This window comes from Ptychodera flava, chromosome 7, assembly GCF_041260155.1.
Source record: "Ptychodera flava strain L36383 chromosome 7, AS_Pfla_20210202, whole genome shotgun sequence".
NCBI classification, from domain to species: domain Eukaryota; kingdom Metazoa; phylum Hemichordata; class Enteropneusta; family Ptychoderidae; genus Ptychodera; species Ptychodera flava.
Genome location: NC_091934.1, coordinates 9630961 through 9643473, shown reverse-complemented (window position 1 = coordinate 9643473; position 12513 = coordinate 9630961). Strand labels below are relative to the sequence as shown.

The 12513-nt window shown below is 37.0% G+C and overlaps 1 protein-coding gene across 1 annotated transcript; it reads right to left on the bottom strand.

Moving 5' to 3' along the window:
- Window positions 1-4326: 4326 nt before the first annotated feature.
- LOC139137801 (acid-sensing ion channel 2-like) lies at window positions 4327-12265 on the bottom strand. Its single transcript, XM_070706071.1, has 5 exons — window positions 12018-12265; window positions 6566-6718; window positions 5822-5946; window positions 5158-5339; window positions 4327-4518 (listed from the first exon to the last, which is right to left on the bottom strand). Exons 1-5 carry the CDS (start codon window positions 12263-12265, stop codon window positions 4327-4329), a joined length of 900 nt encoding a protein of 299 aa, XP_070562172.1.
- Between the last annotated feature and the right edge of the window lie 248 nt (window positions 12266-12513).

Genomic DNA, 12513 nt, shown 5'->3' with positions numbered 1-12513 from the left:
AATCTTCTTCTTCATAACCGCTGGTCAGACAGCTTTGTTATTGGTATACAGGTCCCTGGGGTAACCCAACTTAGACTTGTTCAAATTGTGATGAAATTGCAAATCTGTATTTTTAAGGAATTTTTTTGTCATTTTTGGTCAAAATTTGACTTACATTGTATGTAATTCTTGTACTGTATTGAAACCCTATCAATTCACCCAGAAAAAAATAATTAATATGATTTTAAATAATTGAATTAATTAGGAAATCATCAAAGCCAAATAATTTTAGTGTAGAATTATCAGAAAGTTCAACTTTTTTTGACAGTTCATAGTGAAATGCTTACCATCTTGGAGGATTAAAACATGTAAAGGCAACTTTCCTGAATCCCAACTTTGACATATTCTGAACCGTCATTTATTGTGCCCTGTATGTTATCTAAAAGAAATTGCTAAAAATAGTCAATAGAGATAGAGATAGAGAAAGTTCTAATTTCCATTTATGGTTGACTTGGTAAGGATAAAATAAAATTACTTTTTGAGGAAAAAAATAGAGTGGTCAATTAAAAGAGTGGTCAAAGTGATAGGGTTTTATGGTAAAGCTGGGCTGTATAAAGATTCCTCATGTGCTATTTATAGCAATTATGCAATCTGTGTAAACAGTGCAATGAAAGTGTAACATGATTCCTTATAATGCTTTTGATGACCTTGAACTTCTTAAGTTTCAAACCTTTGTCTCTTCAGTGTGCTTTCTCTGAGTATGTACAGTCTCAACTTATTAAACAGAACTCACAATGTTAATCAAAGATATCCACCTTCTTCATCAATACATGTGTCACAAAAGGTTATTCTCTACATAACTCAACAGAGCTCTGTCAACTGTTGAGTTGCTTGTTCTTTCAAAACTGCTGGTCAGACAGCTTTAATATTTAGTTTACTTGTCCGTAGGATGACCTTAGTGAGATAATTTCATACAGTAAGGAAATACTTAATTTTGTATCCATGTCTATAGTAGCTTCAGGGACTTTGGCCCTATGTTTGTTTACATTGTTCGGATTATTAATGTCGTAGTCTGTGAAAATATCGATTTCATTACCTGACTTTTGATCGTGGGAGAAACATTGGCCGCCATGTAGTTTGTTTACATATTTACGAGCACACCGAAGATCGACAAAAAAAGGTCCGACGCACCAAAGTTGAGACATAGACGCGGGTTGTCGTGACGTAGAACGACCAGAGAATAAATCCCGTATTTTTTGTTCGGAAACGACAAACTTGGCTTGTGCATGTGATAAATATATATATATATATATATATATATATATATATATATATATATATATATATATATATATATATATATATTACAAAGGAGTAGATGCCCTCATAGAAAATTACAGTGCTCGATACTAAAAGCAGGGCATTAGTCTCTCTCTCTCTCTCTCTCCTCTCTCTCTCTCCTCTCTCTCTCTCTCTAATCCCTTAAATATGCTTTTCAGAAATCAAGAAAATAAAAAAGGATTCTCTTTTATGTTGTTCCTTAATATCTTCAAGGTAGGGCGTACTGTTTGAACTATTTTAGTAAATTACCCTTTTTATCAATTTTTATGTCTAACAGCACTGTACTATGAGATTAATGGCTTTATTAATTATCGAGACGATTGCAAACTCTGAAATAAAAGCAGGCCGCTTCAAATGCCACAATTGTTGCCCAATGATAAATGACCCCTTTTGTCACACAAGAACACGACTATTGAGATGGTAGCTACTGACAAAAGGCTTAAAATTTTGAAGCTCGAAAAGGTGACAGAAACTAAACAACACATGTTTTGAAACTTGTGGAACATAGAGTGATCAGAATATTTGCTTTGTTATTCACCTTTATTTATGTCATGTTGAATTTTACATTATTTTTGCACAATCATCCTTTTAGATGCATACTTTGAATCAATAATATAGTAATGGCATATTCATAACAAATGTAAAGAGACGATTAAGGATTAGATCGCGAAAAAAATAAGCGTACTGCGCCGATTTCCGCGCAGAAATGTATCCATAGTAACCACGCGCGCATAGTGACGTTCCGAACGTTTTTTGCGTGGTACAAAATGTCGTCTGCAGGTAAAGGAAAATCGCGCCGAGAAACGTTCAGCGTGCCCTCAAAACACGCTGGAAGGTACGAGAATTCAGCAAAGAGATAAAAAAATGCAACATGACCGTAGCCTGTACAGCGTAAGTCAGAGATCTGATTCTCTATACAAAAGGAGGTCGTGGTTATAATCCCAATGATAGTGTCGCTAGTAGGCCTAGACCTACCGAAGAACGGAAGAATGGCCGTCGAATTGTCGATTTGAGTGTACTAGCCGAAAATATTGACACTTGTGTCAGTTGCGGGCTTGCCTTTACGATTGTCATCGTGTATTGGAGAAACGCCAAGTTCACGGCCTCGGCTCCTGGCTCCACGTAGTGTGTGACAACTTACTTAGCCTGCAGCGAAGTCAACCTAATCCCCACCGATAAGCGTCACGGCAATAAATATTACGTGATTTTTTGTATGCTGTATTAATATATAGACTCTAAAAGTAGAAGAACCTAAAAGTCTTTGCTTTGTTCTGTCATTTCCCTCTCATTAAAGTTTAATGGTAGGCTTGAATCATGACCATGCCTGGACAGGGCCACTGCAGGTAGCCACGGCAGGTCAGCAGCATTTGAAGAGCGCCCTCGCGCGACGAACCCGGGAGAGCATGGTTTATCGCCAGAACCTGTAAATCCTAGTTAGATTTTGCAAAATTGTGAAAAATCGAGCTCGGTGACCTACTAAACAAAATGTGGTTTTGAAAAATTCACAAAAAGAGCTATTATTTAGCAAAGTTTGAGAAAATTGACATTAGTAGAAACTATCAATAATTAATAAATTACCCTCTCCCATTCCTAAAAATTTGGGGCATATTTGTTGCAATTTTGGTTAAAAAATAAATATCATGACTTTTTAACTCAATTTTAATGTAAGTAAAATCTTCAAAGTAGCTTAGGTTTATAATTTCTTTATCTTTTACAGTGTAAACGTGAAAAATGCAATCATGATATAAATATGAAAATGATGACCTGTTTTATTGATTTTTAGTGATTTTGTGAAAAACCGTGAATTTTAATGTCATTTTGTAAAAAAACAAGCGCGGTGACCCCATCTTTTTCCCCAGTTTTGGACTATTCACATATGTAGGTATTCAAAATCCCAATTTGAAAAATTGACATTACTTTTACTTTTTTCCGATCGTACATCATTAAAGTATCAGGAGACCATGGTATGCAACTCATCTCCTAGTGTGTGCGTGAACAAGGGGTCTCATGGCAACTCTAAAACAGTAAGGATTCAGCACATTGTAGGTAAATTCATCAAGATAGTTATAAAATAAATTTCCTTTTCTTGCCCCTGGATATATAATATAGCCGTCTTTCGGAAATAAACTTATGGGATATTCACTACTGTTGCCGAAAATAAAGTGATTTACGCAAAAAGCGAGCAAAAAATCAAGGCTACTTACTCACAGTATACTCTGGGTAACTTATATATATCTTCTAGATAGATGCCATAAATATCAGACGTAAACTTTGCATTTGACAGAATTGGTTTGTAGATCAGCTGGGAGCAAGGAACTGGGCACTCACAAGTATCGCTAATGTTTGTTACCATAGCTGGAAAGAAATTGTTTTTCTACTTAGACAAGTACATAGAAATGAGATGACACTTTGCAGTGTAAAATCAATTAAATATTTATCCGCTATTTGCCTAGATTTATATTTCATTCTACAAATTGCACTCGTAGCATAACCAATTAAAACCGGATGTCAGCTCCATTTTCTTTAAAAGGCGATGCTATTTGGTGTTATTTACCAACAAAAAAGCAATTTGAAATTAAAAAAACAACAACAATAGAAATAGAAAATAGATACTTCAATTATATTTATATATTTGTATAACCCTTACGAACTGCACGAGGTATACAGATATTCATTAATATACTCCGTATCTGTTCATAAGTTTTACTGACTGTCTACAAAGCACTCTAATTATTTCACCATTTTTTGATCAATAAAACCAGTAGGTGAGAAGATGCACCATCAATCGAACTACACAGTTTATAGTGATCACAATAAGCCACTCACCTAACGCTGCTCGACCACAGTAATAAGCCGTTTCGATGTCACATATCGTTACACTTCCTGTTTATATATATAAAAAACTTATTTTAAGTGACAGTTTTCGATTTTACTTTCTTAAACCAGCCAATCAATGCGAAAGATATCAATGTTTGGTCCTATAAGTGAGGATATTGTTTTGAATGTTTAAGTGACCTTTACCATCAATGGAAGAAATATTATCAATACAGTACCTGGCATGTAAAACATTTTGCATCCACAACTTTCCACCATAAAATCAGTTACGCACTCCATTCGGCAAGAATTTCTTGAGTATTTGTCGTAATATTTCAGAGCCCTCTTTCCACAACTACCATGTGGGGGCGTGAGATTCGTTATCTGCAAAAAAAAGGTTAAATTAAACAATAGTCGAGAGCTGATGTTAAAACTAGACCCTTTTACATCTATATATATTTAAAAAGGCTACATTAATGATATACGGTTTGTGCCGCCCTTAATTCTATTTCCGGAATGAATACACATATATCGAATATGTATAACAAATGAAGAAATCTCGATTTATCAATTTATTTTATTGTTCGCATATATATATATATATATATATATATATATATATATATATATATATATATATATATATATATATATATATATATTATGTGATTCACAATATCAATTTAAATAATATTCCAAAAAGATAATGTATAAGCCTGTTGAAGTTAGAGGTTACATTTCTTACAGAATCTTTTGATGTAAATCGGCCACATTTTTGTATATGATAACCAACCATGAATATCTTTAAGAACCAAAACACTATGCAACGTTTAAAAAGGCAGAAAAAAGTTAATCATGAGTCATAAAGAATGATTATGTCAAAATGGTGTCATTTGCATTCTCACTGTATACAAGCACATGTAAACCTGCCATATACACTCGTGTAAAATCCGTGCAGTAATATGCTATATTGCACCATTACTCTTCAAATTCAGTATTTACATGCAATCAAAATATACTTACATTGGTCACATCGATACCGATACGCACTTCTTGACCGACTGATACGGCAAAGCCCAAGTCACCTACCAACGGAACCTCCCCTTGTGGATACAACATCACCTGAAAACCAACTGCCAACTCTGGGCCAATATTGTACTCTTCCTGATGTGCATCTAGGACAACACTAAAGCCAAATGATTTTCCTATTAACAAAATAAAAGAGATTTGCCTTTTAACGAAACTTACATGACACTTAATTAGAGAGGCATTCATTGACTTAGTATTGGAGAAAAACGTCTGTGGACACTGAATTGACACAGAGCACAGAATACGCCCAGGATAATTGGTCACTCGTGAAAATGTTTGTGTGTCTAAGACGTGTTGTCGAGGGAACGAAGATGTTTTCTGGATACATCAAGTGTTGAAGTTCATTTAACACTGTGTATACGGTTAACCTTGCGTTATTAGGTTATTCATAATATCTTAAATGATGGTAGTTGTTGTTTTGTTGCCGAAATGCCTTTATTATTACACTATAACATAGTGTCTCATTCAATCATACTGACCTCGATATCTTGTCCGACGTATATAATGTACTCGCCTAGGCATGCAATAAACCAAACGAATTTAGAAAGAAAATAATTGGAATGAACTGAGAAAAAAGTAATTTGAATGAGCATGATACCTGTGTCTTTGACAGAACGTATCTCGTCTCCGTCTTCGCCAGTATTGAAGGCATAGCAAACACCGAAATCTGTCAGAATTGGTTTAAGAACGTCCAGATTGACAAATGACCCTTGCCACTTCGGTCTTATTGAACAAAATTAGAGAAGAACGTCAATCAAATTAACAAACTGGAGTCTTAGAATTAAACATATATGTACGCTTGTTTAGAAATTTCCGGGTTTAATCTTTTTACGTACCGTTACAGTAGCATGCTACCAGGTATGCCTATATTTATTCCCCAGCAGATCAAACGAGTGTAATGGACCGATTGTTCCATAGAGAGTCGGATAACGTTGGTTGCAACATCAGTTAGATTTGGTCTCCTCATGAATCGTCTAAGCATTCGCTGAAATTAAGCTTAACTTGTATACACGCGTTACTTCTTAGCGATATACGAATATTTTTACATTGAGAGTTTTAGGCAGGTGCCAACATTATAGTGATAAAAGTATCTGACTGTTATTAATTGTTATCAAAAGGGAAACGCCAACTGACCTTTGCAAATCGTAAACCTCATGAATACCATTACATGAAGAGCCCCGAATTATACAAAACGAGGGTGATCGATTTATCATTGGGCTATCGATTGTTGGGAAATCATTCGAACCTATAGTATATATAAGTATTTGCACAATGGCTAGGATAGAACTAGCGGACTGCAAGTTTTAGGGATAAGCTTGCTTTACAGGTTGTCAGTACTTACTCAAAGAACATTGTGTACCTATGATGCGCAGACTCTCTATAGAACTGTTCTGTGGCTGTTGTTGAGATGTCGTACTGAGTGAAATTCGGATTGCTCGATGTATACATAGTGTCAAAAAGTCCAGTTAGGTTGGCTTTTGCGATTGCCGAACGCCTAATGAATACAAGTTCATTCAACATAAACACACTTAATATGTAATTTCTGACTCACTTTTAAAAACTTGATTCGCTTTATTGCCAACCTGCAAAATGTCAGAGCTTCAAGACATTCAAAATCTTCCGAAACGTTTTAATACAGTTACAACCGAAATTCGCCTGAATTAGCCAAATAAAAATGATGCAATCGACAAATCCTATGAAATAATTTTACAAAATGTTGAGTAAAAAAACCCCAAAGTTTCGTTCTATATAGATATATATAATATATGATCCCTTTATTCCCAATGCTAGAAACACATACCTATGCAAGTTAAAGTTACAAATGGCTACGGCAGGAAATGTCAGCTCTTCGACGTATTTCATTCTGACGTTGACATTTACAGGGAAGCCAGCGAAATAAGCTATTCTGTCAAGGATCTGGAATGTAACCAATCCCAGTCCGCATAACAAGACCAATGTCCATAATGTCCTATGGTTGATTGAAAGCATGGTCGAAAGAAAACGTCAGTAAGTTGGCATTTTGAAGTTCTAAGAGCCCTTTATACATTGCGTTTCACCTAGTTACCGCAACTCAGTATATGTGAGGGACACAACCCACGTATAAAACAAACGATCAGCTTGGGTATCACTACACATTTGACAGTCACATTCTCATTGATTAATCAGAGTAAACCAGCATGGGGCTGCCGCTCTGTCAAGAATGAGAGATACACTTGATCTACAATGTGTGGCTTTTTAGTTAGTTTTTGTTGAGAATACCTTCACCTCTTGAAATCTTAGCTTTTTAAATTGTAAAAGAAACAGTTACATTGTAGATTAAGTCAAGTCAACTGTTTATCTCTCAGTCTAAACAGGGGCTGACCCAGGCTGGTTTACTGTACTTTAATGGACGAGTCGGTGGCTTTAAGATGTCCCGTGATACCCAAGCTAATCGTGTGTCTCGTATGTGGATTGTGTCCGTCTCATACACTGAGTTGCGGTACTTAGGTGAAACGCACTCTAATCAATTACCAATGCAATCTTCATTGTACTCTTTAATGGCAATATAATCTGTAAGATGAAGTTGTGAATGATTGTTTAGCATACACTTCTTGTTTGTTGCAATAAGCATTGACGTCAGAGACACACGGAATTCCGTTAGATTTCTGCGCTTTTTCAATAAGTAAGTAACAACTCTGAAATAAGACTTTATCGATTATAGTTTCCTGTGTATTCAACTGTGGCGTAATGTTTTTCACTCGTGTATACAAGTGTGCGTTGGGACATTATTCGTCTTTCCAAGACGCTAAAACGCAGTCCATTTAACTCTTATCGTACCATCTTGAGGGGCTTTGATATTTACTGCACAATGTGACCAAATAACACATTACATTTATCTGTGGTTTTTACAGGAGCTAACCTTTGAGAAAAACGTATGGACGCGCCCATAAATAAACGTTAATGGTCAGAGCGGAGTCTGTTATTTCCATTATATTATCAACGAACCGAAGAAAACCATCAAAATTTGCGAAAAATTTTCAGAGCGAACGACAACTGGGCCCCAGAACTGAGCAATACGTGACGCACTGTCAAGCGCGCTGTAAAATATTGGCAAATCCGGAGATATTTTCAGAAAAAAAGTATCTCAACTTGGCCCACAAGTGCTCATTTTATTTTGTGGTTGATTATGATTTACGTTTGAGCTGTAAAGATACGATACTTTGAGTTGTTAATCTTATTATTCATATTCACGGGCATGTAAACAGACCATTACTGTGTATTTGTGGTCAGTCACGTGGTTCAGCTCGACCAATCAAAATGCGACAGGCAGAACATGGTAATATAATTGAAAATAAGAGAAAGGCGGTGGCCACTGAGGGGATTGGATTGGACTTCCGAGGACATGTAATGGAAAAACATAATAACTCAGATGATGTCGTAACCTGGCCGTTTCCACTCAAGCGGGCATACCTGACTAAATTATCGAATGGTATTTCAAGCAACTGCCCGTTTGCAATACTTTACATCCGATACACCCAGCACTTACGTTCTTTAAAAAACTAACATTAATTAAATTGACGATAATCCTCTTCTACAAAAAACATTTCATTATTGTTTAAACAGTTATGACAGTCAAGAGAATTATGATACAAATACGGCTAGTTTTCAAACGGATTCGAACCCACAACATGCGAATTTAGTTTATTTCGAAAGAAGTTCTTTTATTAGGCAAGTGCAAATAGGAAATGTAAACTTTAAACAGTAACCACCGTAGGCTACATGATTTCGCTCGCACATTTGCCCACGAACTTAGGCATTTTAAATGATCAATGATCAAAGTCATCGCAAAACATATCGTCACTTTTGATGAAAGTTCTGTTGTTCTAGTTTACGAATTACTCACACATATGCTCGCGGGGCGGCCTGCGTAGTTGTCATTGCACCGTTAAGAATGGATACTTAGATACGATAAACACATTACAGCATTATCTCCATTAGCAATCAGCAATTAGCAATCGATATTAAAGAGGCACTCCCACTTTGTAACATTTTTAAAACACATTTTTTTAATGCCAACGGTCGATATTTGACTTGGCGACTGCGCGCGGATCGCGAGATATCGATAAAAACATGTCATTTCCCGAGCGTATTTTTCACATCCCAAAGTTTTACGATCGTTCTAATTTTGACTCGAAATCCCCCGAAGGTTTGTTATCATATACCTACATTCACGTGCCTGTGTAAAGCTATGGGAGAAAGCGCCCTCAGATCCGTGCATTTTTTTTACGTATCACGCCCCGGCCGGTGCCCAAATATGGGCAATCGCGTGCATTTATGAACTATTTCGATTCTGGTTACTACGCGCGTTGCTATCTGCAAACGTTCCATTCGTACACAAAGCCAGCGCGAGATTAGGAAAACGTCTGCTCGCTCAGATCGTAATTACGCGTGGCGACAGTAGAGCCGTGCAGGTGACATCGGCTTTTATTCTAAATTCTAGTGAAATCCTGTGTATACTAAGTGCGTGCCTGTTCAGTATAAATTACCAGAAACTGACAACACGCTTTTGTCCTTCTAACACCTCGTTTTCAGCCTTGATCTCTGTTGGTCACATACAGTACGGATGTTGCTTTGCGCGTTCTAGAATTCTGCAGGTAAACAAATGACGTCATTATGTATGTCAATCCGCGACGGGAAGCGGTCATCGTGTTTCTGAAAACCTGACACAAATGGCGATGAATTTTTTATATCGCACGCATTTTTATCTCCCAAACTATGTTCAATATTATGTAAACCACATATTTACCATTTCATAAGGTATATGATAAAACCTTCACGGCCCTGATACGGCTTTTGCGGCACTTGGTCGTACGGCGTACGGGCCCTCCGCACGCTCGGGCCCATCCGCCGTACGACCTCGGGCCGCAAAAGCCATATCAGGGCCGTAAAGATTATTGTTGTGCTGATTGACGATATTCTAGGGAGTCTACAATAAGTTCGAACGACGCAATTAATTTACTTCCCACTGCAAAGACATTATATACAGCATTATGCCTTTACCTCAGGTAAGTTTTTAAAAACTTCTCCTTAGTTTTTGTCGTTTTCATTATTCTAAATCGGTTGTATTATATTTTTAACCAATATCACATAAACATCAGTTTTCACATGTCAAATATTAGCCGCCTCCGATGACTACATTTTGTCGTCTGCCGCACAGTACGCCGCGCGCGTGGTATGCGCGCGTGGCATGCGTCTATGCATATCACGCGGCGGCCGCTATGTATCAACCGCACTTAATTGTGCTTGTCACCTTTGCCAATTCTGGTGAAATCAGCAAAAATTGTTTTTCGTTTATACGCCAAGTCAGTAAGACTCAGCTTTCTCCCACAGGCCATGACCGATCACCGACGCCAGTGGTACTGTGGCGTACAGCAGTGTCAGCGTAGACTCGTACTCCATAGCTTAGTTGACAATGGCCCTAGTGCCGAACGTTCGATGTTCGGAAGCTGAATTTAGGTGGGCCACTGGAATATAAACTTTTACTTTTTTGAAGACATGTTTTTATGGATATCTCGCGATCCGCGCTCAGTCGCCTCGTCAAATATCGACCGTTGGCATTAAAAAATGTGCTTTCAAAATGTTACCAAGTGTGAGTGCCACTTTAATTAATGAGCATTCATTACACCAAAGTAAGCAGCTACAATGGTTAATTTTGTTGTTAAACAGGTGATGGTGATGACGATGATGATGACGACGATGAAATTTCTTCTAGATCTCAAACCGCTAAACAGCACTCATACATGTATAAAATAACACCAGCTCTTTCAAATAACGTGGTGTAATATTATCTATAAAAACGTTGAAAGCTAGACATACCAATTTGAACTGTATTCGTTTAGAAAGGGAAGCCTATGCAAGCTACGCAGGACTAGTTTAATACAATGTGATTTCTTAATTGTTGATCCAAGACTCGCAGCGGACAATCTGCGCCTCTGTGAATCTTAAACGCGTTCAAAGAAGTTGTGTAGATATACCGTTACATGATTTGTGTGAGTTATATTCTTCCCAGTTTGATGTTTGTAGCAGTGCCATTTATGTGTGCGATATATTTTATCGGAGTGAAAATTTGTCTTACACTGTTTGGGTTTATTTTTCAATGGTAGAGTCTGAAAGAAGTGGCTTCTATATCATAACATTTGTTCTGTTTACACACTGTCATGATTGAGAGGTTGGGATAGACATTAAAGAACAATGGCCCAGGGAGTCTTGTTCTTGTACAGATTGAAGCCATTCAAATGTCAATAAAGAATCATTTATCAGCGAGGACGTTGCCGATTCTACTCCAACGATAATTAGGGGAGTTAAAGAATGTTTATACGAAATGTGCCATGCAAATATCACATCGGCAGAATCAGAAATACCGTTGTTCTGAATTAAGATAGCACGCGCTTCGATAGTGAAAAAATGAATTTTTCCTCAAATTTTCCAGAAAGAATATTTTTCAACCATTCTGTTTCAAAAAATTAAGATTAAAAATTTGGGTCACTGTTAAAATTTTGGTACAAAAGAAACAAATTAGCCAAGATTTACAAATACTTGAAATTCAAAATGGCCGCCATCCCTATGTGAACTCTATGAAGAAAAATACAGTTTTGGATTTTCGAAAAAGTAAAATGGTGGAAGCTTTTCTAGCACTAAGAGCGTTAAAATGAAGCGCTATACGAGGTAGATCAGAAAAGTATTGTATAAGCTTGAAATCACTACTTTGAATGTGTATGTAAGTTGAAAAGTAGAAACTATGAGCGTATACTTGCCTTCTCACGAGGGCGACTGACGTTCCGACAACGACCTGTATTCCAGCTATACTGATGTTGTCAGCGACAGTTGACATAAAGCTGATACGCAGTTTCTCTTCCTCGGCAGCTTTAGGCTTCTTGTAGGAATCAACAAACACATTTTCAATCACAAAGTTATGGATTGGTATAGGTAACTTGTCCCTCTCTTTAAAGTCTTCCTCCTCGCGTATATCAATCACATGTATCTTGGTCTTTTTCGACGTCATCTTCATGTATGCACTTGCAGCTAATGTACGTAAGTAATGAATGGCAACAAGAAATCATTCGCAAGTGCTGCATTCGAATGGGTAAGCTGCGTTGAAAATGCTGAAGCATATAATTGGTTTAGGACAATACAATGCTTGTGCCATGATATGATAATGAACAGAATTGATTACTTCTGCATGACGTCATATAGTGGGTAATCCTTTTGATATGCCGCAAAAATGCACTAAGCTACAGCTCTGGCCCTGCA